Consider the following 27,954-nt stretch of genomic DNA (forward strand, 5'->3'; position numbering starts at 1 on the left):
CCTATTTCTAACTGTGAACCTACAAGTGACGGCATGCTGCCCACCCAGCACAGGTTGGAAGTGAGGGTGGAGGGTCTGGGGTGGAGGTAAAGGACCCCAAACGTACTGGTCGTCTGCTGTGCCGTCAGAGGCTTGCTCTCCCTCCCGTGGTTCACGGCGAAGACTTTGAAGTGATAGGTGACCCCAGGGGACAGCCCAGTGACTTCTGCAAATGTGTTCCTGCTGATAGGCAGCCTCTGCCCATGTTCCCCGGGCAGGTTGACGGGGATCACGTCCACTCGGTAACCGGTCACCGTGCTCTCAGGGGGCGTCCACATGATGGTGATCTTCACGTCCGTCACCTCCACAAACTGCAGGTCCCTGGGAGGGGGAACTTTATCTAACAGACAAGAGCCAACCGGTCATTTTCAATTCCTGCTGAGGATTGTTTTTAAAAAGCCAGTTTCCTGGGTTTTTAAGGTATAGGGCAATTCAGAGAGCCTCTCATTCCAGAGCTGAGTTTTCTCTCTTAATCAGAGAATATGCTTTTTTGGGTTATATTTTTGTAGTTCAGTCATACTGCTTACATGTGACATTTAAAGCTTTTATGTAAAATATGTTGGTAAGCAGATGAGTTTCCAACATATGAAGTATCTTATTGAGGGGTTTAAGATAAACATACCAAATAAAAACCCCAAAGCAAACTCTTGCAACAACTGAAAAAAAATGTGGTGGTTTTTATTTTACTAAATCATTTTATAATACTTACGAGCAACAGATGAACTGCCCCTTAAGTTTCTGGGGAAAAATATGAAGACTTTATGCTGTCAGTTTTTAATCAGGAAGGCCAATAGCCAGTTTTGATAAGTTACTTTATAGTGAAGACATTTCTGCTAAATTTCATAAGTTTAAGGATATACTAATCCATAAGACAACTTGCATATAGGAACTGTTGACAGAGACAAAGCAACCCTCCCACAGATGCGATTATTCTTTCATCTTACACGTCCGGTCGTCCCCAGCAGGCTCATGGAATGAACACAAGCCAAGGTTGGTTTTGTTCCTCCAGCAAAAGGGAGGTTAAAGATGTTACTTTCTTCAGCCTTAAGAAATAAGATACTACAGGAAGCGTCTTCAGGTTACCTGAGCGTGGGACGCCAGTGGTTTCTTGTTGGATGAAGACAGGAGTACTCTCTTGATTTTCTTCCACAGCATAGATAGTGATGTTATACTGAACACCGGGCTGCAAGTCACTGAGAGTGACAGAGTTGGCAGTTTCAGGAAGGTTGAGTTCTGTGCTACTACCCTCTACTGATGGGGAATAGACGATTCTGTATCCTGCAGTTTCAGGAGAAAAAAGTACGATACACTGTTTGATGAAACAGAGGTTTCAAAAGGTCCCCTTTCCTAACAGCCCTTAGCATCTTGCTGGATTAGTTCAGAATGAGTGATTCTTTTTGACTCATTCAATAGTGCTACTTCTTATAAAGACTATTCAGTCCAAAGATAAAACAAGAACAGTCATGCAAAACTTTTTAATATTAAATATGATCCTTGAAGACCCGAGATCCTTAATAAATGTCTATTAGAGAAGTCAGAGGGTGAAAATATTCATGTTAAACCGATTTCTTCTCTTCGAGCCTTGGATGAAGGAAGCAATTAAGGAACCACTCTGAGCACAGAGTTATCTAGCACGTCTGTGTCTTTTAGGAACTTCAGAGACAGCTGAGTCACCTAATGAGCTACGAAGGCAGCTCGGCTGCCTCTTTAAGAATAAGTCTGAGAGTGAGGTTTTCAGAAAAATTACCCCTCTTCTACCACAGGAATGCCTGGTGTAATAAGTCCATGAGCTGGCTTTAGAGGTTTATGTGTGTGATTGTGTGTGGGTGTGTTTTGTGTGTGAAGTAGGTCAATAAAACAGATTTAAGAGGAAATGATCCATAAGAAAGTAAGGCTGTAAGACAATATCTCACACACACACACACACACACACACATCTCCACCCTGGTCCAACAATTACATAGGAGATTTAAGTGATTTGCCTGCTTATAGATCAGAATCCTCTCCCTCACCTTTTATGGCATCAAGATTAACATGGGAGCCAAGAAGAGGCAGCTAAGCTGACCTGTGATGGGCGCCTGGGGTCTGCTCCAGCGAACGACAATCGAGGTGTCATCAACCTGGTCCACGGTAGGGTCAGGAGGGGCATCAGGTGCTAACAAAGAAAGGAAGAAATGAGAAAAACAGTCAGGAAATATTGCTCTAGGTCTGCTTCACAGGAAAAAAAGTTTTTTCACACCACACAGTACACGTGTACCTGTTGTCTGTGAGGTAGACAGGATCAAACTCTGTTCTCCTTCTTCGGATATCTGATAGACGTTCACAATGTATTTTCGGCCAGGAAGCAGGTCAGGGATGTTCACAGAAGTGGCTGTGCTGGGAAGATCTTTGAAATAAAAGGGAAAGGTTACTATCAGAGCGTACCAATCCCTCTAATGCCTCCATAACCTATGAGAAGGATATTTTAAAAACTATGTATTCATGGTGGGGAGGGGGGTGGTGGTGCGGGGAAACTAGAAGGAAATGTGCTATGGATAGTCAATAATTATCAATGCACTATGAGATAATTTTTCTTTTTTTTCCCCTTTTCCCAAATATTTTCTCTAAGGATGTATAATTTTAATCCACCCCCAGATTTGTAAACATAGTCCTCTGTAGTTAGAAGTCCGCATAGTGGTTATAGGTGGGGGATGATGGGGAGTGGGTAGGAGGGATGTTCTTTTTTCTTGATCTGGGTCCTAGTCACACAGTGTGTTCACTTTATAAAAATTCACTGAGCTCTATGTTTATGATCTGTGTACTTTTCAGTATGTATATTTATTTCTCCACAATAAAGTTTTTAAAAGTCCCCTAAACATGAGAATCTGAAAAGCATGAATGAGGGTATTGTGCCTCTCCCAAAGCTAACATTTTCTCCACTGCAGTCCTCATGCTGGCAATTACTTCCAGGAAGAAAACACTTTTGTTTTGTGGACCTGTGCCCAGGCTAACGCATAACACAGCTCCCATCAGGGACCGGGAAAGTGAGCACGGCTCAGGAAAAACCCAGCTCGGTTCTAAAAAGGATCAGTTGTTTTCCAGACTCACACTGGAGGGCCGTTTGTGCGGTCTGAGCTGTCAACTACTTCCGAACTTCCCAGGCCACCTGCGTGGATGGCCCCAGCCCCACCCCAAGCAGGGTTTCCCAGCAGCTGGTCATCAACAGGTTGAGCTCACCCAGGTACTGTGGTTCGTCTCCCTCTTCACTGAGCTCATACTCCACCCGGAATCCGGACACAGTGTCGGAAGCTGAGACCCAGGAGACCACAAAGCTGCTGGCTGTGATTTCAGTCACGGATTCGGAGGTGGCCACAACGGGAGAAAAGGGTGTTGTCTCTCCCGTCACGGTGTTGCCTAGAGTCACAGAAAGAGGGGAGAGAGCCTTCAGCCATTGAGGAAATTTACTAGCATCGTCTGTAGATGATCAGGTTTTAAAAAATGTGGGTGCCATCCATGGAATAATATGAATCGAGATGGAAGGCACTTCCTGCGGGGAGCCCAGCTCTGAGAAATGTGGGCACAGATGGGCTGGCGGCTGGGGTACGTACTGGTCACCACTGAGCTTGTGCTGGTGGTGGTGAAGTCGAAGCGTGTCATCTCTCTTTGGCCGTAGTGCTGGACGCTGATGAGCTGGCCCTCGTATACCACACCTGGCCTCAGGCCTTTGATGGTGTAGGAGTTTAAGTGGCCCGGAATGGTGGCTTCCTTCCAACGGTCTGGAGAATTTTTCTAAAAATTTAAGTTAAAGAAAAAAAAAAATCACACAAGTATTCACAAAGATGAACACTCAGAGATGATGTGGAGTATTCTTCAAAGAAGAATGAGGGGTCTATGCAGCTCCATTTTGGAGGAAAATCATGGAAAATTGGAATCGGAATAGAAACCTGTAGCAGAATTTGTTAACATTAATAATAATGATTATTAAAGCTAATATTTACTGATAGCTTACTACGTGCCATGCTCTGTGCTGCTTTCCTTGCATACTCTCATTTGATCTTCATCTCCCCCGTCCTCCAAGTTACTGGTATTATCATCCTGATTTTGTAGGTGAAGAAACAGAATTATGTGACATGGCCAAGATTACACAGTGGGAGGTCCTGGGCACCTTCCTTTTTGCCAGATTAATTATTCAATTTAATATCAGCAACATAATATGTAGACCCCAAGTTTTGCCTTTCCCAACTTTTAAATTTCTATAATGAACAGAGATATATTCCTCTCTGCAGTGGGAAAAGGACATATATTCTATCTTTCACTTGGTGGGCTACAAACCAAGTTTCTTGCAGAGCAGTCAAAGGCATAACATTCCTTCATGACTCAGTGCCTGGGACAATCACATACAAGGTTCAACTGCTCTGGTTTTATGACTCATTCTTGGATATGAACCACCCGTCAAAAGTGGTTAGCCAACTTTGGGCAAAAGAATGCAATCTGCAGAAGAATGCGATCTCAGTTTACTTAATCTTTGTCTCCAGTTTATACATTCACATCCTGTCCAACTTCATTAATATATCATGGCACAAAATTCTTTGCATTAAAATGTGTAGAAAAGAAACATCCTTACTTCAAACAAGTTGAGATCCTTTTAAGTGTATATTCCAAACTAATATAAGTCAAAATACATTTTTAATACCCAGGGATTTAAAAAAATTATCCAATCAACCAGTTCCTCAATAATTCAAACACTCAAGTGTCCCTTTATATTTTTGAAATAAATGAAAGTGATCCTAGTACTCTTTAAATTTAAATATGTTATGAAAAAATTAAATTAGTCATTATAATTAGCTCAGATTTAACAATAAGCCTTTCATGCAATGTGAACTTTGTTGGTTTGCTATCAGAAGAAAATACTCAAGAATAAACTCTCAGGTGACAAACATTAAGGAAAAACCTGAAATTGTTAAAAATCTCAAAGAAATTAATAACCTCCACTCTTTGGAGACTTTCCAACTTAATATACTTTGTATACCTATGTGTATCCCTTATTACTGTGGTCTCACATAATACTTCAGAGTTAAGTTTAAAGTAAATAAAACTGGTGATGATAAGAAAAAATGAGAGACAATAAAGTGTTGGAGGGGAAATATATTGATTCCATCGATTAACATCATTAGACACACAGCTCTGCAAACAGCTACTCCACATACTGCGGACATTAACAAAAGAGGGTGAGAGAAGAAAAAGAATGATTTCAACAGCTTGAATTTTTCAAAAAGAATTTAATACAACTGCATGAGTTGGTCAAATGTTTTGTTTTGTTTTGCTTTTAGTTCCTAGAAACCAATAGCTGTGATTAAAAGTGGGCATTTTTCTCCTGTGTTTAAAATAGTGTTTCTCAAGTTATGAGTCATGCATTTTGGAAAGATAGCAGGGTGGTTTGAGAGGGTAAGAGAAACTAAAATTTAATAGACCACTATCCTCCTTAGTGTGATTTCTTCAATTTCTAGATGATTATTAGGAAATCACAAGGTCACTCATTAAATACACTAACTATCCCTCATCTGTACTTCCCTCTCATCATCTCTCTCCCTTCTATCAAAATAACTTCATAGGATAGAAAGTGAGGTTTAAGAAATGATGATGGAAATTCCCTGGCGGTCTATTGTTTAGGACTTGGCGCTTTCACTGCCATGTCCGGGGTTCAGTCCCTGGTCAGGGAACTACGATCCCGCAAGCTGTGTGGTGAAGCCAAAAAAAAAGAAAAAGAAAAAGAAAAGAAATGATCATTTAAAAAGTGAACCAAAAAAGAAAAATATTAATTTAGCTTTTTTGTTTTTCAAATCATGGAAAATGGTGCCAGTAATTTTTTTTTCCCTTTGATGGGGTTGCAAGACATACGAAAACTTTAGATTCTCTTTCCATACTAGATAAGAGTAATTTTAAGCCTTATCATTTTGAAGTCTTCGCAAAGAAGATCTTTCTAACATGAAGAGTTAGTTGGTTTAAAATACCAAAAAAAGCTAAATCAATATGTCAATTAGATTGACCACATATTGTTTGGTCACTAAACAAATACAATGTGAATATAGTTCATCAGATCTATTTGCTCAAAAGCTGGAAAACATTTTCAGAATCTGTTAATTTCAAGAGCCACAATATCCAAGGTTTCCGAGTAGGACACTCACCGGTTTCCATCTGAGAATGTACTTGGAAATGTGAGATGGTTCTGGTGCATTCCATTGGATGGGGTGAGAGTTGGGCTGACTGGGGGTCTCAGTGATTATTACTTGGACAGGACCAGCTGAACCTGAAAATGAAAATGTGAGATTTGGTGATCTTGAGTATTCCCTCACTTCAGCTTAAAATTTAGTGCACATGGATGGCCATCATTAAAGACAGTTTTGCTTATCCGTAAATGGGAGCACAATAAAAATTATCTGAGATTAATTTTTTACACATTGACACTGGAAATCAATGAGACAAATCCTTTTTTTTAATTGAAGTATAGTTGATTTACAATATTGTGTTAATTTCTGCTGTACAGCAAAGTTATACATATATATACATTCTTTTTTATATTCTTTTCCACTATGGTTTATCACAGGACATTGAATATCGTTCCCTGTGCTATACAGTAGGACCTTGTTGTTTATGCATTCTATATATAATAGTTTGCATCTGCTAACCCTAAACTCCCACTCCATCCCTCCCCCACTCCCCTTCCCCTTGGCAACCACAAGTCTGTTCTCTGAGACAAATCCTTTTTTAGCAGATAAATTATTGTCCTTCACATGAGAAATGCATATAGAACTTGTTTATAAGCAAATAAAATGATTTTTTAAAATGCCACTTAGTTTGCTTTCTTTTCCATTTTCAAAGAATTGTGAGAAAATTGTGGAACTACCCTAACACAAATAATGTAATACAGAATACAAACTTCATTTACTTATTATACTAAACTTCTTTGAAGGAAATTCTAGTTTGTGGAACCTTTCATCAAGAACAAATCTACCATCAAGAAGGAAAAAACATTCCAAAGGCCATATGACATGATGTAAAACAAACACATTTCTAAATGGGGTAGAATCTTAGACAAACAGACAAAGGTAATAATTAAAGACTCAGTTTTTATTTCTCATCCCATCAGTCTAAGCATCCTATCAGTTTGGAAAAAAGTTTTAGTTTTATTTTTATTCAGGAAGTTTACTCTAAAATCATTCCATTGATTGGTCAAATTATTAAGAGATCAGACATATTTTTTCAAAAATATTTATCAACAAAATGACATTTTGTAGTATATACTAAATTCAATATTTCCACATCTTAATGTGTATAACTATTACTAACAAAATTTAAAGTGTGGTTTGTTTCTTTTGTTTTTTAAAAAAAGGCAGGGCTTCCCTCGTGGCACAGTGGTTAAGAATCTGCCTGCCAATGCAGGAGACACGGGTTTGAGCCCTGGTCTGGGAAGATTCCACATGCCGCGGAGCAACTAAGCCCGTGTGCCACAACTACTGAGCCTGCGCTCTAGAGCCTGTGAGCCACAACTACTGAGCCCGCGTGCCACAACTACTGAAGCTCGCGCGCCTAGAGCCCATGCTCTGCAACAAAACAGGCCACTGCAATGAGAAGCCCGAGCACCGCAATGAAGAGTAGTCCCCGCTCGCCACAACTAGAAAAAGCCTGCGAGCAGCAACGAAGACCCAACGCAGGCAAAAATAAATAAATAAAACAAATAATTTTTTTTAAAAAAAGGCAAAATAAGAGAAATGGAATCAATTTCTTAATAGGGTAGACTCCATTTAGGATAATAATGAAATAGATGGAAAATTTACGCTTGCAGAACAGAACACTACCTTTTCCCTAAACACTGTTTTTTTTAATGATGTCAATCAATGTTCAACTTAGAAATAAAAATAAAGTTCCTTGTAATAACCTTTCCAAGAATTTCTAACTGCCACTCTGTCAAACAGAGCAAAACTTTGCATGTTTAATAAAGCAGTTCAGCAGATTATAAACAGTTTTAAATTTTCTGTAAGGTCATAGAAAAAAATATTGATTTTCAAACTTAATTATTATCTTTGCTATTAAATTCTCTTTGAAAACAAAGTTTTTTCTAGCAGAACAAATATACAACTTGCATATCTGGGTAGACTCAAAAGTTCTAGAATAATATACTCACTTCCACACTGAGAATAATTCAAAGTTGGCTGAAGACTAACAAACATTCTTTGAATCTTAATTTCATCTAATGCACATATTTGTAAGCTATATGAAAACCAAAATTAATATATAAAATTCTCAATTTTTATTTCGAAAGTGGTATATGTTTCACAGAACATGGCAGGGTGTTGTTTGTTTTAATTAACTGGCAGAAGTCAGTTGCATGACCCTCTTTGAATCACCCCTTTTGAAGATCCTTATGAACGTAAATAAGTTTTTAAAAATGAACCCTGAGGCAAAATTTTAGAAATGTGATTATTTAAAGTACTCCCATACATACCAGTAAATATAGGAATATCACATCCTTAAATTACTTACAATAATTGGTATAACATTGTTTAAATATTGATCCTTTAAAGAAACCCTACCATAGTTTCCTCATGTAAAGAGACACCTGATATGTATTTTATTTAATTTAGCAACCATGATTTTGAGGGGAAACAGTTTATGATGCCGTGCATGTACAGCACCAAGAGTCATCCCTAATGCAAACCATGGACTTTGGGTGATAAAGTGTCAATGTAGGTTCTCAATTGTAACAAATGTACCACTCTGGTGGGGATGTTGAATTAGGGGAAGTTGTGCATATGTTGGGGCAGGGGGAACACGGGAAATCTCTGTACCTTCCTTTCAACCTTGCTGTGAATGTAAAACTGCTCTTAAAAAATCGTCTTTAATTTAAAAAAATTATGATGGTAAAAATGTCTATCAAGATTAAGTTTTAGAAGGATAACACAAACGACTTTTACTGCCTACTGTTAAGCTTAATCTTGCTGTTATGTCCACAGGACGAGGAGAGTAAAGGAGAAGGGAGGGAAAAGAAACAGGGGCAGTGGTTTTTACTCAGTGATGGAGCAAACCAACAGAAGTTTCCTTTCTCAAATTTCAAGGGCTGGTTTGAAATCCTATGTTTTCAATTTCAGGCTTGTGCCATAGCCCACCTTTAAGGGAACTGCATTAAACAGTAATGGGATGTCTTGCATTTAGCACATTTTTGTCCAGAAAGAAAAGAAGCTGTCCATTATTTGTAAGGTCAATTAAATTCCAGCTATCACTCTATTCTGCTTTTGCTACATACGATTTGAAGACAAGAAATCTGAAAATTTTGACATCATTTACATTATTTAGATTTAAAATTTTGATAATTCTTTTGATATTGGTTAATTGGTAAAACTTTTTAAATTAACTGAGCAATGACTCACCACTGGGAAAACTTTACTCCCTCTCTTATTCAATATGATCAGACTAACAATAAAATAGCTAAGTAGAGAGATAGGATACAATGTCTATACTCTTAAAACCAGTTTGAAATAAGGCCCAAATGAATAATTTCCAGTAATGGTGACCCCGGAGAAGTTAAACATTTATGAGTTTGCAACTCAGCCCTTTTTTCTTTATTTATTTTGCAGAGATCTGTGCTTCCCTGGTTGTTTATCGACAAACCAAAAGCCTCTTATCTTCTGTTAGTTTGAACATCTCTACCGAGTCCTCTGTTGGAGGAACAAACAGGGCAAGGCTCAGAGACAACCTACTGGTAATCTGTTGTTCCGTTATCCTTCCCACACTCTGAAAACCCCAGAAGCCGGGGAGGAACCATTGAGCAAACCAAACACACAGATAAGACCCAAACTGCGAACCGAGGCCAATCTCCTCTCCCCTAAATCTCCTCTATGCTCAATGCGCTCTACTGTTACCCTTTTTAAAGAGTAGGAACAAGGTCAACACATGAAACTCCAATACAGGAGGATTCCCTCCCATCTAGATTTCATCTCTGGTGTGTCCACCTAAAGGCTTCCCGCAAGCTGCTACGGGAACAGGCTTACTTTAAAAGAGAGAGAGAAAAAAGTTCTCTCCAATTCACTGAGAAGGAAATCACTTTCAAGATTGCCACACCACGCCAATAACAACCATAAACGCAGACATTAAGAGCATTTCTTTAGAAGTTTCTATCCTTTGGTTGCATCATTAAAGAACAAAAAGAAAAAAACACCTCAGTTATATACTTTCTGAACTTACAGTAATTCTGCAATCAGATTTTTGAAAATTATTACACAAAAAAATTATTTTAAGTGATTCCTACACACAAATCCACCATGAAATACAATTTAAGAGCCAGGTCAATCTGTGCTGAGAGCCCGTTAAAGCCAAATCATCTTCTGCAGCCCAGATAGTGTCTGAAGATTGGGGAGAGGAAGGTCTCTTCAAAGTTCAGAAAGGGTATATCTGGGTGGTTGGTTTCTAGGATCACAGATTGTTAGTTTGTTAGTGCTGGTAATCAGCTGTCATCTCCCCATTTTACAGATGAGGAAATAATGAATGAAGCTTGACTTGTATCTCCTTAGCAGCATGTACAGAGCTGGGACCCATGTCTTGGCAAACACTGTCTTTGGCCAAGTTGTTTCATATCTTGTTCTCTATGACAGTGAACCTCTTATCATGTTATAAAGGGACTTAGTTAACTGAATCTTGATTTCTGTCATAGGCAGATCCCAACGTCCTGAAGATCTCTCCTTTTGTTTCTGAATATAGGCCCCATGTCTTAAGTTAACAGATATTCAGGAGGCTTTGACCTCAGTAATTGCTCAAATAACTGATGCCTAAAAATTAGAGTTTCATAATTCAACCCATCTTATTGTAATTAATCACTCAGTGAAAATTAAATTCAAAATTTTTTTCTAAAATGAATAACACCTCCAGCTAGGCATTATGTCCTGTGACCTGAAAAAAATCCAGCAATAAACATTTTCGAGTATTTGAACTGCATGGGCAGAGAACTGACCAAGTTACTCAACTCTTGACCCAGGATACTTTGTTCCAGGCTCCAACTGATCAAACAGGTGAACATTTTGACAAAAAGAGGGCCCGGATGAAATGCTAAATGGACACATACCCTATGTTGTATTTCATGCAATTTCTCCATGCAACTTCTCTGTTAAGAACCATAACATAAAACCCTGACCTTTACTCCCAGCATTGCTCACCTCATGGTTTCTATTTTCATGTACAGATGAGAAATGAAATTAGCCCGTGTTTTAACCTAATGGAATGCTCTACAAAGTTAAGAAACAAATTTACATATAGGCACATTTTCACAGCCTTCTACTCCTTCTACTTGATTGGGGAGAAAGGAAAACCATTTTAGTAAAAAATTCGACTGATGATTAGACAGTGATATGAGAAAAGGATGGGAAAGGGAGGGGACACCAAGTTAGGCATCAGTGTTAACAAACACTCATGCTGCCCTGTTTTTATAACCCAGTGGACAGTTCTCAATTTGCGGTAATAGAGCTACTTACCTGGATAGGTCTGTATGGGCTGGCAGCCCCACTCCCCAATGCCACGGCCATAGCAGTAGCACTGGTACCTGACTCCATGCAAAAACTTCTCCCATGATTCTCCAATTTGATAAAAGGTACGGGATTCTGAATCCTGGCATTGATCTAAAATATATACAAGTAAAAGATAAGCAGCCTTGAAGACTTAAAGCTACAAATTTAAATTTGGTGTGCTAGAGCACATATTCTTAGTTTTAATAAAAACTTGCAACTGTCCTTACAAATATATGCGGTTAAAAAATATTTTGTTCATATCTTTTACCTTACTAGACAGTTAATGGTCAAAAAGTACCCATTGGGAGGAGTAATTAGCTTTCTAAAAGAATATCATTTCTAAATAAAAATGTTAAGATTTAGATTTCAGTATATATTGACATTCTGAATATTAATTTGAGGAAAATAAATTAGATATTATATTTTATCCATTTTAATGCAAATGATTTACCATTTGAATAGCAAGGATAAAATACCACTTTATACATTTCTTCAAAATGTGGAGGACTTAATTTTACATATAAATGAATTGAACTAAATTTCAACTAATGAACACTTACTGAGCAGCTTCTAAGAAACCCTGTCAGGCCTCTCTCTGCTTTGGCAATCTCAGGTCAAACAAACTCATCTGATCAGTTTGTTTTCTGGGTGAGCAACATGTCTCTTTGAGTAAAGGAATATTAATGGATTACATTAAAGCTGGTAACACAGCTCTTTTAAGGCTTAACCTTCACTACTTGCTTAGATCTATTAAAAAGGGCAGCCAAGAAAAATAAAGTATTTGGAGGGAGGTATTTACTGGCATAATCATTTGTTCACATTATTGCACAGTCCAGCAAAGGAAAGTTCTCTTTCACAACAATAATTATCTTTATGATTCAGAACCCAAAAACAAATTTGTTTCAATTAAAATAAACCTTCATGTGTTACCAAATTCAGCAAAACTAAATGACTACCACTATCAAGATTATATATTGGTCCATGATTAGAGAAGAGACTATGCCAAGCCCTCTGCAGGCCATGATCAAAGTCTACAGCCAGCTTCAATCAAGTAATATCAAATACCTCTCCTTATCTGAAACTTGCTAGCTATACTCAGTGTCCAAATCCAGCTAGAGACACGAGGCTACTTACCAATGGGATCGCACTTCCACCGGCCCCTGCCCTGACCGAAGCAGGTACAATTCAGCATGTGTCCCTCTTCGTGACGTTTGTGGAATGTGTCATTCACATTGTATGTGATGTCGTCGACGATGCACTGATCTGTTTAGAAACAGTGGGATGGGTGGAGAATTTTTAAGTTTCACTGATGAAATAAAAGAAGCTACGCTTTGCGAAGCATACAGTTCCTTCCACATAATTATCAACATCTCCCACTAAAATAACTCTTCTATTGGCATAGAATAAACATGTTTTTCAAAGCTTAGTCAGTACTGCAATTTTTGCAAAAAAAAATTCTCTTTCTTACAGACTTGTAAAGATTAGAAATCAAAGTATACACAACAAGTTTTAACTTTCAGAAAAGTTCTTGCTGGGTTGATAATGACCTTTAGATCTCTGCTTGTTACAATAAATAGAAGGGAGATTAAACATACTTATAGGACGCCCAGCATGATGTGATGGTCTCATCTCTGGATTAGCAGGGGTGGGGAGATATTTGGGATTTGGGAAATAAAATACCATAAAAGGCATCTGGAAAGTTAAAAAAAAACTAGGCCAAGTCTGTTGCTAACTCGCTGAGATCCTGAGAAAATTACTTCCCTCTTTGGGACTCAGCTCCTTCCTCTGTAAAATGAGGAGTTGGTCTGTATGTCTTTCTAGTGTCCTTTTCAGCTCTGCAACATCATATGTAATTATTTTAGTCCTGGATTGTGTCACCCATTGGGCACCATAAAAGGAGAACAAGTTCAGGCCACTGTCAACACAGAGGTTACATGGACTATTTATTAGCTCAGAGTTCTACCTAAATCCTCCTTTTCAAATCAAAGAAATAGAAAAACTAAAATAGTTTTAATAGTTCACACCCTTATACCCTATACCTGGGTCCAAAGGGGAAAAAAACGAAGTGAACAAAAGAAATTGGTCTCTATGTCTTTGCCTCCTTAAATTTGGATCCAAACACAACTAAGCTGGCAGAGGGGTGGCAAGCTTGGGGTCTTGGACCCCATCTGTGCCCCTACCTGGGTGCACCATACTGACCCAGGAAAGGCCCCTTTAAACTCTACAGTCCATGACCCCAGAGAGATAGGCCAAGGCCTTCTCAAGCTCCCAGCTGAGAGCTGGTGAATGGTGACCCCCTCCTTGGAGCCTACACAGCTGGGAACAGGCCTAGAGGTGACTAATCAAGTATTAGGGACAGATGTAAAAAAAAAAAAAAAAAAAGAATAGCATGGTCTCTTTTCTTTAAAAAAATTACCCCGTCCTTTCTAGATAAGAATCCAACAGCACACCTACAAGCTAAAAGGATCAAGTGATTGTGTTCTAGCCTTTGAAGTCACATTTTTGGCTCAGCCTAAGTACTTAGATCCTGGGAATGTTTCAGAATCTTAGAATTGCTCAGCCAGATTTTCTTAAGTGGCTAACATGCAAAATTTATCCAGCACAGTAGACTAATGGAGTGGCATCGCATATTTCTTCTCCTGCTTTTGGTAAAGTACAAGTTTTCATGTAAAAGTCTGCCTCTCTGTATTCTGTCCTCTCAACTATTTTCATTAACAAGCGAACATACCTCGGAGCTGGGAGTAGGCGACACATGTCCATTCTCCACGACCGTTCCCAACACACGTGCATCTCATCATGTGGCCCATATCATGCTGTTTGTCCCACTGGTCTCCAATGCGATACATGATCCCTTCATTGGTTGTACAGATTTCCTCGTGGGCTGTTTGGAAACAGATGAGAAACGTGTTACTGGATAAATGATCACAAGGACTAAAACGTATGCAATATTATCAGTCCGGTTTGGTGATCCTAAGAGCTCTCACTTGGAAAGAAGTCTTGTGTGCCTCAAAAAAAATCAGCGCTGCTCTATGGGTGTGTAGAGTTTTGCGTACCAGCGAGAGAAAACATAGTCCAAAGATGAGGTTTGTTGTAGGGAAAAATTACAGAATGGTTAGGGGATGTAAACCACAATAATGCCTACCCACTCAAAGGATTTGCAGTGTTCTAGAAGCCTGGATTTGACCCATAACTTTTTCTAGTCTCAGTTTATTCTAGATCAAAGGGAAACAATGTGTATGGGTATAGAATTGTAAGCTAACGTGTGTTTTCCTTCTAAATCCAACATTCTCTTTTGCTGAAATGAGAGGAATAAAAGTTAGTGTAAGTAGTTTTCTTCTGATGTTTCATTGCCTCCTATTCACACTTGACAGTGCATGGGTTCTTGGTTCTATAATCGTAAAATCAAATGTAGTCTAGCAACTCTTGAAATTTGAAAACAAATAAAACTTATTGGTTCCCCTTTCTCCATTCACACAAACTAGAGCCCCCCTTTAAAAAAAAAGATCCCTACTGGTCGGAAAACACAGACTTTGAGTCATTTTGGTATTTAATAAGTAATAGAGCTTATTCCAAAATGGCATGTAAATATTGAAGGGCTGTGACTAGAGCAGTCACTTAAGTGTTTTAAGCTACTCAGCTGTGTGCTTTTTACAAAAGACAAACCTCTGAAAACATGTATATTTCCAGACTTTAAAAGAAGTATTTTTATCATATTTACATATTTTTGGACATTAAATTATATGAATGGGATTTTTAAATCATATAACTAATTATATAATTCTTATATATTTGATTATATATATTTCACAAAGTTTTCTGCTGTCTCAAAATTGTCTTAATGGGTGAAATAGGAGTAAACTGCACATTATTCTTCTGTCTTATTCCACAAATGATTGTCTACAAGGGCTTCATCTTACCAGCCATGGGGCAGAATCCAAACTTCTGGTCAGCGTCATAGTTCCGTGTGGTTCCACACCATTTCATGTTGTCCCTCCTGCCCTCGGACGTACAGTCGGTGTAGTTTTGGTTGTTGTACAGGAAGGGAAAGTGGCACAAGGCACCATTGGAATTTCCACCTCGAGTTTGAACCAAAACTGTCCAGAACAACACACAAATAGGAAAAAAAAGATTACAACTGAGCTTTCCAATGTACAGCGGGGAATTACTACAGAAAGGTTCTGAGAGAGCCAAGTTTCTGCAACTAATTCACAAGAGAGTCTGTCTCAGAATAAAAGATGTCTGATAAGATAGTTCTAAGCCTCCTTAGTGTAGGAGGCTTATAACTATATTATTCACCTTCACCTTTCAAACAGATTTAAATCCAATTTTCACTCTCATTTTCCCAGACAAAAAAAAGAAAAGAGAAAAGATTAAATGGTCACTTTGACCATTGACATAGTTTTAACCAAAAGAAAAGCAAAAGCACTCAGGCCTGCCTCCTGTATATTCTTCAGCCCTGTGGGAGTGTCTACTGATTTTACCATACAAGTATCTTTAATCACATAACAATCCCAGTGTGTCAAAAATAAATGCACTGGAGGGCTTTTCCCTTGGTGTCATTTCTCAAGATTACTGGGAAACTTGGAAGGATCTTGAGCTGCGACGTTAGTTCCACGTCTCTTGGGTCCAGACTGCACAAAAGTGATACTTCTCAAGTGTAGCCTCAAAATAAACAGCTAGCTTGCTGGCCAATAAAAATAGGGCATGAGAAATGGAGTTTTCTCATTGTTTTGTTTTTCCCTTGGGATACTCACCAGTATGGTCTGTACAGAAAGAATATTTCTGGTCTTGCTCGTAATTGGAAGTTGTGCTGCACCAGAGATGTCCATCCTGTCGCCCTTCCGTGGTGCAGGAGTAGAAAGTCCTGCCGTTGTAGGTGAATGGTAGGACGCAAGGCTCCCCATTTGAATTGCCACCATAAGTCTGGGTTATAGCTACAAGCATAACCAAAAGGGTCTCAGTAAACACAGCAGCATTTATCTCCCACCAGTAGCTCCTTATTTATACTTAACTGAGACTGAGCATGTGTCCTCAAAGGAAAAAAAACCAAAACGGAGTATGACCAGCTGTAAGTATTAACCAGATCATAATATTGTCAAAATGCCTTATTCATGAAGCCACGTTTTTTGTGGGTAGAGCAACACCTGAGTTCTTCTTCTGACATCCTTTGTTACCGCCTCTGCTACCATGCCTCAGTTTCCCACTTGCAAAGCTATATTACTACGGGTTTAATTAAAGATGCTGCTCAAGGGATACTGGAGGTGTATGTACAACTCTGTTGGTGCTATAAGAATTAATACATGAGGCTGTACTAGGGGAAAAGTCGTGTGCCAATTATTATTGCTATAATTACTACCACTTTTAGAGCGCGGAAGAGATGCATTAGGTTGTTGAAAGAAGTTTACATCACAGAGTTTCAGAACTTTGAGATTTAGAGTACCAAATAGGGATGGATTAGCTATTCAGAGAGTAAACCTCTTGTAACAACATTTTAGACAAACAGAGACAGTACATAGCAGTTTAGTACTCACTACAGGAAAGAAAATACATAGATTAAAAAGACTGGAAGAAAATATACCAAATGCCAACCCTGGTTGTTATCACAGGGTGGTAAGATTACAAGCTTTTCTTGTTTGTTTTATTGTTTTACATTTTTTGATAAATGAATGTATTGCCTTTCAAAATCTAAATAATAAAAATGTTATCAGTACTCTCTTTTAAAAAGATGACGCAGACCTGTCTCTTGGCAGCTGACTCCATTGCCCAGGCAAGTGCAAAGCATTTGCTTGTTTCCTTGTGTCTTCAGCCACTGCATGCCCACGGAGTAAACCACACCGCTGTCTGTGACACAGTGACCGTATGGAGCCGGCTGGGGGTGAGGCTGTGGCTGGTAAATGGCCGTTCGGACGTCTGTGAAGGAGCCAGATCCTAAGGGCACAAGAAAGGAAAGGCACAGAGCTGGTTTAGAGAAAACTAGTTTCTGGAGTAGTTTTCTCGGATCTTCAAGATCCCATACAGATGACTCTGCAATCTGTGTTGTTACTGAGCTGGGACTGGAAAGAAATGCCCGTCCCTTTCTGCATTAGCTTTTGCACTCAGCCTAGGAGATAATCCACAAGAGTTTACCCAGGGGTTTCCATCTTCTAGCTTATCTGGAGCTACCGAGAGTATATTTCTAAATCACCAACTTTATTCTGCCACTCAAAAGAGCAGATACCTTCAACAACTCCTTACTGACTCCAGCGAGCTCAAAGTTCACGCCTTCGCAATCCTACACACCTAACCTGCTTTCAGCTCGCTTCTGACCACTTCTGTCCTTGCTCTATCTCTGGCCTCACTGAGCTGCTCATCATTCCCTTCTGTACCCTGTGCTGTCCTCATGCTTTTCCCTTGGCCTGGAATGGTCTGTCTCACCCTTCCTCTCTTAGCATCTCCCATTTGCCCAATATATCTGGGCATCTCTCTTCCTGATACTGTTTTGAGAAGCCCCTGCCCCTCTGCAGCAGACCTATTGCCATCGGTGTAACTCTGAGCTCCTCAGAGGATGCCCCGGGCAGCCATATTGGAGTCTCTATTCGCTGCCCCTTCCACGGTTTGTTTCTCCCCAGGATTAGTTGGGAATTCTGTTGTGGTGTTTTCTAAAACCAATCAATTCTCTTAATACTGCTTTCCTTTCAGAGTAAGACAACAGAATATGTTGATCTTTTCTTTAAACTTATAGAAATTTGTTCTCCCGAGGGCAAGGCCCAAGGAAGAGTGGAATCAGAACTGAAGCTAGAATGACTGATGGACTGAATTCAGCCTCTCCGTAAGCTAAACACTAGAACCCAAATACTTCACAGACTACAGTCCCAACGTCACACATGTTGGGGGAACATGGCATCTGTATTCATACACCCCACCTGGCAGAGTCACAGTGCAAAGGAGCATTAAGATCCTGTAGAAGGTTCCATTTGGTTTAACCCGAGGTTGCTCAAACATTTTTGAACAATGGAGCCATTTCAGTATAATATTAGTAATATTAATAAAAATAGATAACAATTATTGAATGCTTACCACATTTAACCCCAACTACCCTTTGAATTTAAACTACTTCAGTAGACTGAGATTTGTAATTGCTTCTTTTTTTGGTTAGCAGCAATCTTACTTAAAATAATCAAATAACTCAAAGATATTATCAGATCTAATCTTGTTCACCTTCATAAGTGCTCACAGCAAGATGAAAACTCATCAAAAGGAAAAAAGTCCAAACAAGTAATTAATAGTTTTAGCTCGATGACCAATTGATAAAAGACTAAACAACAATGCTAGCACACTGTGTAGTGAAAACTTGATCAAAACAGAGCAAGAATAATAAAGAAGTACACACTCTTGATTGCCCTATTTCTTTCTTTAGATTCTTACAAAACAAGCTACAATGCAAAGATCTTGTTCTTGTACTAGAAATAATTAAAACTTCTTTTATTTAAAAAATGCTTAGATATTGTGTCATTCCTTCCCATCTCTATGCCCCCTCTGATATTCTCAAATTGTGAATGCTAATACATGGAAAAAATGATTGTGCATTATTTTATGGAATGCAACAAAGTTTGCTGGAGCATGGAAACCACACATCAAGGATTGTGTCTGCTACAAAAAAAAGCAGAATGTCAGGACAAGGAGATATATTCCATTCTGAAAAAGAACAAATGTACTTTTCCCCTTTTCCTAGCAGAAGAATCAAGTGATCATGTAACTCATCAAAAATCTCGCATTTCCATTAAAATGCACTTTAGATATTCAAAATACACATAAATGTGTATGTATATGTGTGTATCCATATGCATATACATCTATAGATCTATATATATTTATCTATCTATACCTTTATGTATAAATCATGTAGGTTAGCATTTTCTTAGACATCAGTTTTACCTCTTGGGGCTAAAACTGATTTTTTCCCCCTAAGATCCATTTTCATTTCATTTTTATTTGTTTAAAACTTGACATTAAACAAACTTTTAACAACTAACAGTCTGCAAATGAACTCAGCTTACTAGCAAAAACACTGCAAATCATCCTTCAATGGCGTGTCAAGGGAAAGATGGATTTGCAGAAATGCTTTATGCAAGGCGCCCCCGTTTGGGTCCCACTGGCCCTGAGCCTCACCGGCAGACGTGGTCTGCAGGGTCGTGTGCCTCTCACACTTCCACTCGCCACGGCCGTTGCCAGTGCAGATGCACTGGAGCAGGTTCCCCCGATTGTCCTTCTTGCGCCAGGTATCCCCAATTCTATAGGATGCCCTGGTGTCCTGATCGTTGCATCTGTCTGTGTCAGAAAGGAAGCAATGAAACATGTAAATCAGGTCGAGCTTGGCAAGTTGCTCAGTGCAAACCTAAAATAAGAATAGAGTTGTTTCTAATAACGACCTACTGTATAGCACAGGGAACTCTATTCAATATTCTGTAATAACCTATATGGGGAAAGAATCTGAAAAAGAGTGGATATATGTATATGTATGTTACTTTGCTGTATACCTGAAAGTAACACAACATTGTATAAGTCAACTGTACTCCAATAAAAAATTTGAAAAAAAAAGAGTTGTCTCCAGCTTGGTGAGTTGTTTTGGATGATACGTTTGTATTCAGCTGTGGTGCCACGGGTGCTAACTTCTGAAAGGTGGGATTGCATCTGAAACAGTGTGAAGGGAGCTGTATGATTTAGTCTAGTTCCACTTCTCTGTCTGCCAAAACAATTTTTTTCATTCATTAAATCTTCATTCATTCATTCAACTCATTAAATTTGGTCAAAATCAGATCTTTCACTCATTACATTGTTTTCACATTGTTCATTTGACCAAATTCATCCTCTGGCTTTCTAGTCTCCCCTCTCTTTCCTTCTCAGGCTCCCCCGGCTTTCTCGTAGTCATTATTATATACAGCCTGCCTTTCCATAGGGGACTTTCTTTAGAAAACTAGGAACAATAGGGAGGCAAGTAGGTCTCAAAGGGTCTCCCCCAACTGCCCCAAAGGAGCAATTAAAAGATAGCAGCATCTCTTTCTTCATTTGTTATGTAAAACAATTCAGGGGACTACCAACTTCTTCGACTAAAATATTTTCTCCCCTGGTCCCACCCCACCTCCACAAACACACATCTATTTAACATCACTAACAAAAAGGCCTCTTTTGAATTGCTCGGTGTTAACTCTCTGATGGAAAAGTGGGATTATTAATATAAAATGATAATTTGTAACTAAATTACTATTTATCTACGTGTTCAATTATCTGGCAAATAGATTGTTTCAATTATAATCCAGCTTTGCCCATATGCTACAATGTGAGTAGAGAGGATTTGATTTGTTTGTGAATCAGAACATCATTGCACTGGGTTAGAGAAAAAATAATTAGTTAATGTAAGTTCACACAAATACACACCCACATTGATCTCCCACCACAGCAGAAGTCTGAATAAAGATATCATTGCTGGTTACACTTTTCCCCAAATCCCCAGCTAAAAGTGTTGTCTTCCCCTGAACTTCCACTGCACTATTTCAGTATTTGTCTTGAAGTCCTTAATATTGTGCTTTGTAGAATGTGAATATGTATAAGCCTTTCTCATCACCCTGACCTACTTACTAAGTGCTCTTTGAAAGTTGGCTTAATGTCTAATTCATTTTTGCATCCCTATACCATCTTGTATAAAGTAGGGGCTTATACAATTTCATGGAATAAATGACTTTTCTTTGAGAAACTTTTCCCAACTTGCTATTAGAAGAGTTTTAAATAATAGATAAGAGTTTAAGTCAAACATCTAATTTGTCTTAAGCTAAAACATTGCCTCCAAGGTCTTGGAAGTCTGAGAATCATAATAAAATTTTAAATGCAAAAGATTTAATGAACTGGAAGGTTCTGGGAACGATTTGGTTAGAATTGTTATCACTTTTCAGGAGAGACTATTTTTTGCTTGCAAAGAATTCAAATTTGGATGATGAACATGTTAAGATGGTTAAGTGCTTTAAGCTAGATAAATAAAATATGTTCAAAATTATTTAGATTTGATTTTAAATTTATTTATTACATCGATAGTTAATGGTTGTTTTGCTTCAGCAAACTCCATAATCACTATTGGTTTGAAATTTCAACAAAGGAGCCTTGAACCCCTAAGGCAACAAGTAAGGCCCCAGGGCAATCTTAGACAGCAGCAGAGATACCAGAGGGTAGCTTCTTCACAGTACTAGTAAACCTAAAGAGACACCGTCCTTAACCCCAGAATAAACACATAATTTTAACCTATGGGGTAAGTACTTTTTATTTTCATCAATTTTGTCGATGAATATGCCTTATTTAAATTTCAAACATAGAAGGAAACCACAAACTTTAGAGCTTTAGCTCCTTTCTATGTCAAGAGCACCCACATGCCCAAAGATGCATTTGCATGTTATTTTAATGATTTCTTTGCTACTTAGAAAATATCTCAGTGACACTTTAGATGAAACATTTGCAACTAATCTTCAGGTCCACAACACATTTGGCATTTAAATGCATATTAAGGTTTTTTTCTCAGTAGCTGATAACCTAAGACCTTACTGAACTAAGTTTTTTTTTTTTTTTTTTAATTTAGTCTTCTTTGAAGAAGCAAAATAAGTTGCTTATGGAATTTTTCTTGACATCCAAACGTTACCACGTTGGTGGAATGGATGTGTTCTAAGTGACATCACATGACAATTCTCTCTAGGAATCCAGAAAACAATGCCTGGCCTCATCTTTAACATAAAGATCTAAAACATACTTCTGGAGGTACAGGTGATGCGTCCACTGCCTTCTCCCAGACAAGTACAATCCACCATCATCCAGCCTTGATAAGGCTTTTCCCAGGTCTCCCCGACAACGTAGGAAGTCCCAGCAGCGTGATCAAAACATTTCTCAGCTGTAGGGAAATTTGAAAGAAAAACAGAAAAAAAGGGGTTATTTTGAATTGTGCAGTTTCCCTGTAATTTAAAGTGTACTGTGTAAGCAAAAATCCAGCCACATTTTTTTAAGTGGTACTCTGTTCAAAAAGAAAGGCACGCCCTGTAACTAAGCACATAGTGTAACCAAAGCGAAAGAAAGCTGGAGCCAAGTTAGCAGGCAGAAATTCTGTTCTCCTAATAAGTACATGGACTGTGTATTTTCCGCTAGTACCATTATTCACACCAGTATTTTGAGTGAAAAGGATCCATGTATGTATCCAGAGGGAGAGTAAATATGCAAAATTCCAATCTTAATTATGAAAGACCAATTATTAATGCCTAAATAAAATGACAAGAAAGCTATTTAAAATTTGGATTGCTGTAAAAACAGAGACAACGCAAAGAAAAATAAAAGCCTCTGAATTAGAGAACAATCAGAATAAAATTTATAGTCAAAAACTTTTAGATTTGTATCAATAGAGTTCAGCTGAGGATTGACACCAAAAGAAACTCAGCAATTTTTATTTTGACAAAAAATGACCAAGGGGATGACAGAGCACACACCATATCGTGTTTTTGTCCAGTGCGTTCCAGTAAAGAAATATGTCAAAAGGGTCATTTTTTTTTCTTCTAAATAACTGTCATCTTGACCAAGGAGAAATCTGAAATCAGATCTTAGAGAAAACAAATGACCTCTTCCTAAATCTTTCAACTCTACCTTGTGTTTTTGAAACAAAATTAAGACTTCTATACATGGTTGGTACTTTTTGATCTGATTCCTTTAAGAAGACTAGGGATTATATAACATTTCATTATTTGAAATAGAATTCTCAGTTTGTTATCTTTTTTATTGGAATTCATATATCTTGTCCAAGTAGATTTTGGCTCAATCCAGTATTTTAACTGTGCATCCCCACCCCTCATTCATCCCCAGGAGTCACACACCTATGGGTTTGCAGGTCCATTCTCCTTTCCCGTTACCCAGACACACACACTCCAACATGTAACCACCAGTCTCGTGTGGTCTCCTCCAGGTGTCACCAATCTTGTAGGACTGACCCCCTTCATGGCAGCGGTCTGTTCAAGATAAAAAGCAAATGTTAGAGAGAGTGGTACAGAAAATATTTTTAAGAACAAGAAGTCTCATGTTCCAACCAGGATAGGCACTTAGGTTAGCCAAAGTAAGAGAACAGCTTTCCCATCAGAGACAGGGGAAAAGTTAACAGGTCTGGTCACTTTGGGTCATTCAATTAAATGTCTTGTTTAAGCACAATGGGAAACCACAGAGAAAATTTGAATGGCAAAGAAAGGAGACATAAATCCTGGTTCCCCAGAGAGATCACAGGAAATTGGGTTCTAAAGCAGAAAAGAAAGGTTGCCAGGCATGGCCTCTACACATACACAGCGGGTTGAGCCTGAGACTAATTCAATGAAAAAAGCCACATCGGGCCTAGCATTCCAGCTTTCAGGGTGTGGAGAGTCTGTATTTCACCCTAGAAATGTCATTTTGATGGAAAGAAATAGATGTATATATAGCACGTGTGGAAATCTGGGTACTTTTCTAGGCTGTTAAACACAAGGGCACATACAAAGGTTAAACTGTCCACTAGACTGTAAACACTATGGGACACTGACTCTTAAGATTTACCAATACACTTGGATAAAGCCTAACATTACATATGGGAAAGTCTGATTGGGCTTATTCACAAGAGACTGATTTGTCTTTTGGACAGAGCCATCAAGTGACTTATACAACGATGGATTAAAAAAACTAAATGCTATGTTAATAGAATCTATTGGTAACCCAATGAATCATACTGGAAAGTTTGACTTAGCTAAACTAGAATTGCTGAGAGTCAGTCCGGATCCCAGAGTACCCTGGAAACACTATCATGCTAATCATTCCATATTATTCCTGGGAATAGAGAGATCTGCTTCCCGGGCATAAACTATTGGTTATAAAGAAACCAGACTGTTTCTGTGAGATCCAAGAGGTCTGGGCATTGCAAACAAGAAGAGCAGACCACACAATGGTTAATTCACTCTTCGTGACCATCTTCCCAATCACTGCAGATCACCACATGGTCAGTCTGGCTTGAACATGCCCAGATAACGTAAAATGGGCAACTCCTCTAAGAATGGAATGGAACCCAAGAAATCCACGTGGTTATGTTATGTACGTACACGTGTACACACACACACACACACATAAATGCACACAGACTAAACACTGACTCCACCTATGCTCAGAGCCATCTTCCAGAAGCACAGGAACCTGTCGGGTGGCCACAGAAGAGTGCCTGGTGGCCTGGGGTAATCCCCAAATTAGGAATGTCCAGTCATGGATAACACAAAGTGATAGTGATGGTAATGGAAAAATTCATATCGTGCTATTTTAGCATCACTTGACAGAAGGCCATTCTTACTTGCAATGGTGCAGCTTATTCTCCCTCGCCCAGCCCCAATGCAGGTGCAGTCCCAGATCATGGAGTCTTTAGGGCGCTCATAGGTGTCTCCCACCCGGTAAGTGGTCCCGGTGTACTTGTCAAAGCAAGTCTCTTCAGCTGAGGGGAGAAGGAAAGTCCACGTGAGCCTCACATATGTAAAAGCTTTTCTCTTTCACTACTCCCATCCAAAGGAAAACTCACTTTTCCATTCTATGAGTAGCAAGGGGCAAATGGAAAGTTTTAAAAAAAATTGACGTGGGAGATCTCGATTTTACCCTAGGCTCTAATAAAGCCTCAGTTTTCAATCTTTGACAAGTTCTCTAATTTTCTGGAAATGAATAGCCATTGGAAAGGATTCTCAGGCCCTTAGGAAAAAGCCGTAACGTACGACCTTAGGACCGGCTAGATTGTGAAGGAAGGGCTTTGGATTCACCTCTCTAGCTCAGGAAGTCAAACCAAGGTCCACATAAAAATAAACAATCTGAAGAGCCCCCTCCTCCCACCCCTCCCCAGGCACTGTCATTTATTAATCCTACTATTTCCATTTTAGCCTCATCAGTGCTTCTCTGTAGGAGTTGCCATAATTTACAAGAAATATATCAAGGGTCATAAAGGAAGGAGAACTTTGAAGTGGTTAGTGATTTTATGTTGAACTGCAGGGGACAAATCGCTTTACAATGTACTGCCCAAAGTGTTTTCCGTCCCATAATTTTACAGTTTAAAATTTGAAATTACTTTCTAATAAATTAAAATTTTATAATCTTTTTTTTTTTTTGGAGGAAGCAGGAACACACAACATTTTTCAATTTTTTTTTTTTTTCATCAAAGGCTTTGGGAAAGTAAAACCCCAAAAGAAGACTCTGGAACTACTTTGGGATACATTTGTTCTTTTGTTTTAAAGGTAAAAAGAACATGTGAAAAGCAAATATAAGCAGTTATTAAACATTTTTCAAAAGGAAATGACAAATAATTCTATTGGGGAAATGGTGAATGTAATTTTATTACTAATGCTCACTTTAATTAACAGGCACTACTTCTCCATCTATGAGAAGATATTAAGTACAAGGCAGGCTCCCCCCCACTTACGTTCAGGCTTGCTCTCGCAGTTAAAGCCCCGGCTCCCTCCATAACAGGTACAGACCAAGGCACTGCCCAGGTAGGTGCGCTCCCATTGTTGGTTTATCTGATAGTGTTTCCCATTGTCATAACAACCAGCTATAAAGAATTAAAGGAAAAAGTCACTAAATTTGCATCCTTCCTTTTTCCAAATGATGGAATTTTCTTGCACAACTAAACTGATGAGCCTAAGCAACAAATGTAGGGAAAAAAGTTAACCATCAGAGCATCAGGAGAATTAAAAGCGACTAGATATCTAAAGAGTTAACTGCAAACTTGCACACATAGATATTTGGTTATTCCTTTTGTTTTTCTTTTGACTTAGTTAAATGTTATACAATGATGTCATTTCCATCTGGCCAGGGGTCTGCATCAAAGGCCTGGAAACATTTTGAAAAGCAGATAACTGGGAACTACATTTTAAAACGTGCAAGGAATTTCAGTGCTCTTTGGGGGTAATAAGTCAAGAAGGGCAACGTTCAGCAGTTTCCTTTAGCCAAGGAAAAGGGAGGGTGTGTCTGAAAAACTGGAAGAGGATTTCTGATCTCTCTTCTTGGAGAAGCATCCTGAGGGCCTCTAAAGCAATCTGAACCAGTAACATCTCATTCAAAGGAGGAACAACACAGTTATTTAGCTACCGTCTCCTCACCCCCATTTTGAAAACGTTTAACCCCACAGTAATCTCAAATGGAAAGTTTAAAGGCATACATCATTTTCTCTTTAAAGGCAAGTTTTGATGAATTCATAGGAGTTAGACCTGAGTTGGTAAGAGCCCTGCGGGACCTCGCGGAGCCCCTGTCCTCCAAGGTATTACCTTATCCTAGGCCCTCAGAACCAGCCTGCTCAAAGCAAGTCTTTTGGTTCCCCAGCCGGTTTCTCTCATTAAGGAGTGCACACTCTCCACACGCGCGCGCGCGCAAAACTTCAGCCGCAACTTCGGTTGGCTTTACGGGTCCCATCCCTGCAACAGCCCGTTTCAGCCCGCGGTCAGTACTCACGCTTGCTTTGGCTGACAGCCAACGGGGACTGGGGCTGAATGAGCTGCTGAGCCTGCCTCTTGCTCTTCGAGGCTCCAGTGGAGGGCACCGCTGTCCCCAGGGACAGGACGGTCAGCAGCAGCAGCAGCCGGGGCCCCGGACCCCCGAGCATCTTCAGACGGTGAGGCAACTTGCCACCGAGTTTGGTTCCCTCCGCAACCTGCGGGCGGAGTCCCTTTCAGTGCCGCCAAGAAGGTAAGGGCTGGAGGATGGGGAAAGGGAAGGGTAGAGGTACACAGGGGAAGGAGAGGACGAAAGAAGTTGTGGCTGCAGCTCCCCTCTCCCCTGCTCGCGCCTAGGGCTCTCTCTCCTCCCCTGCAAAGCGCAGCCGGCGCGGGCGGCCGAGCCCCGAGGGCCGGGGTTTATATGGGACTGTCCCTTCCCGCCCCCCGCGAGGCCCTGGGCGCTGGGGAGGAGGGACCGGCTGGACTCCCCCCACCCTCCTCTCGCCGCCGCCGCCGCCGACCGCGCGCGGATTGGCCCGGGCTCCGGGTGACGTCAGGGGGGCTGTGGGTTCTCCTCGAACAAAAGAGATGCTGATCGCCCGCCAGGATTGGGCAAGAGAACTTTTTTCTGTTTCCTTTGCGGTCATCAAACTTTTGGGGAGCAAACGGGGGGGGGATTGGGAAGCGGCTGGAAAGGGGTTGACTGGGAGGAAAGGGAGGGGCCGGAGTCGTGTGTAGCAAAGGGGTCGCAAGTCCATCCCCCCCTCAACCCCGCTTCCTTTTTCTATTTTATTGGGGTTGGCGGCGGGGAGGGGGGGGTGGTTGAGGACATTGCGTCTCCTGTGGAAAAAAAATCTCTGCTCACTGAAGTGTAGTTCGAGGGGGAGGGTAAAACCATAAAGTAGCCACCA

The 27,954-nt window shown here is 39.7% G+C and overlaps 1 protein-coding gene across 8 annotated transcripts in view; it reads right to left on the reverse strand.

Annotated features, from left to right (window-relative positions):
- The window catches only part of FN1 (fibronectin 1), a 68,479-nt gene extending 41,178 nt beyond the window's left edge, over positions 1-27,301 (reverse strand). For all 8 annotated transcript variants that reach the window (XM_061187186.1, XM_061187161.1, XM_061187178.1 and 5 more), the window contains exons 1-19: positions 27,060-27,301; positions 26,032-26,160; positions 24,925-25,062; positions 23,444-23,575; positions 22,339-22,476; positions 19,719-19,877; positions 17,307-17,498; positions 16,325-16,504; positions 15,488-15,664; positions 14,299-14,451; positions 12,705-12,833; positions 11,538-11,681; positions 6,204-6,325; positions 3,627-3,807; positions 3,256-3,432; positions 2,297-2,425; positions 2,105-2,194; positions 1,123-1,317; positions 107-379 (exon numbers count right to left, since the gene is read on the reverse strand). In XM_061187186.1, the coding sequence (XP_061043169.1) occupies positions 107-379; positions 1,123-1,317; positions 2,105-2,194; positions 2,297-2,425; positions 3,256-3,432; positions 3,627-3,807; positions 6,204-6,325; positions 11,538-11,681; positions 12,705-12,833; positions 14,299-14,451; positions 15,488-15,664; positions 16,325-16,504; positions 17,307-17,498; positions 19,719-19,877; positions 22,339-22,476; positions 23,444-23,575; positions 24,925-25,062; positions 26,032-26,160; positions 27,060-27,210 (2,989 nt within the window). In that variant the 5' untranslated portion in view covers positions 27,211-27,301. The remainder of the gene's footprint in view (positions 1-106; positions 380-1,122; positions 1,318-2,104; positions 2,195-2,296; positions 2,426-3,255; positions 3,433-3,626; positions 3,808-6,203; positions 6,326-11,537; positions 11,682-12,704; positions 12,834-14,298; positions 14,452-15,487; positions 15,665-16,324; positions 16,505-17,306; positions 17,499-19,718; positions 19,878-22,338; positions 22,477-23,443; positions 23,576-24,924; positions 25,063-26,031; positions 26,161-27,059) is intronic.
- Between the last annotated feature and the right edge of the window lie 653 nt (positions 27,302-27,954).

Source organism: Eubalaena glacialis, chromosome 1, assembly GCF_028564815.1.
Source record: "Eubalaena glacialis isolate mEubGla1 chromosome 1, mEubGla1.1.hap2.+ XY, whole genome shotgun sequence".
Lineage (NCBI taxonomy): Eukaryota > Metazoa > Chordata > Mammalia > Artiodactyla > Balaenidae > Eubalaena > Eubalaena glacialis.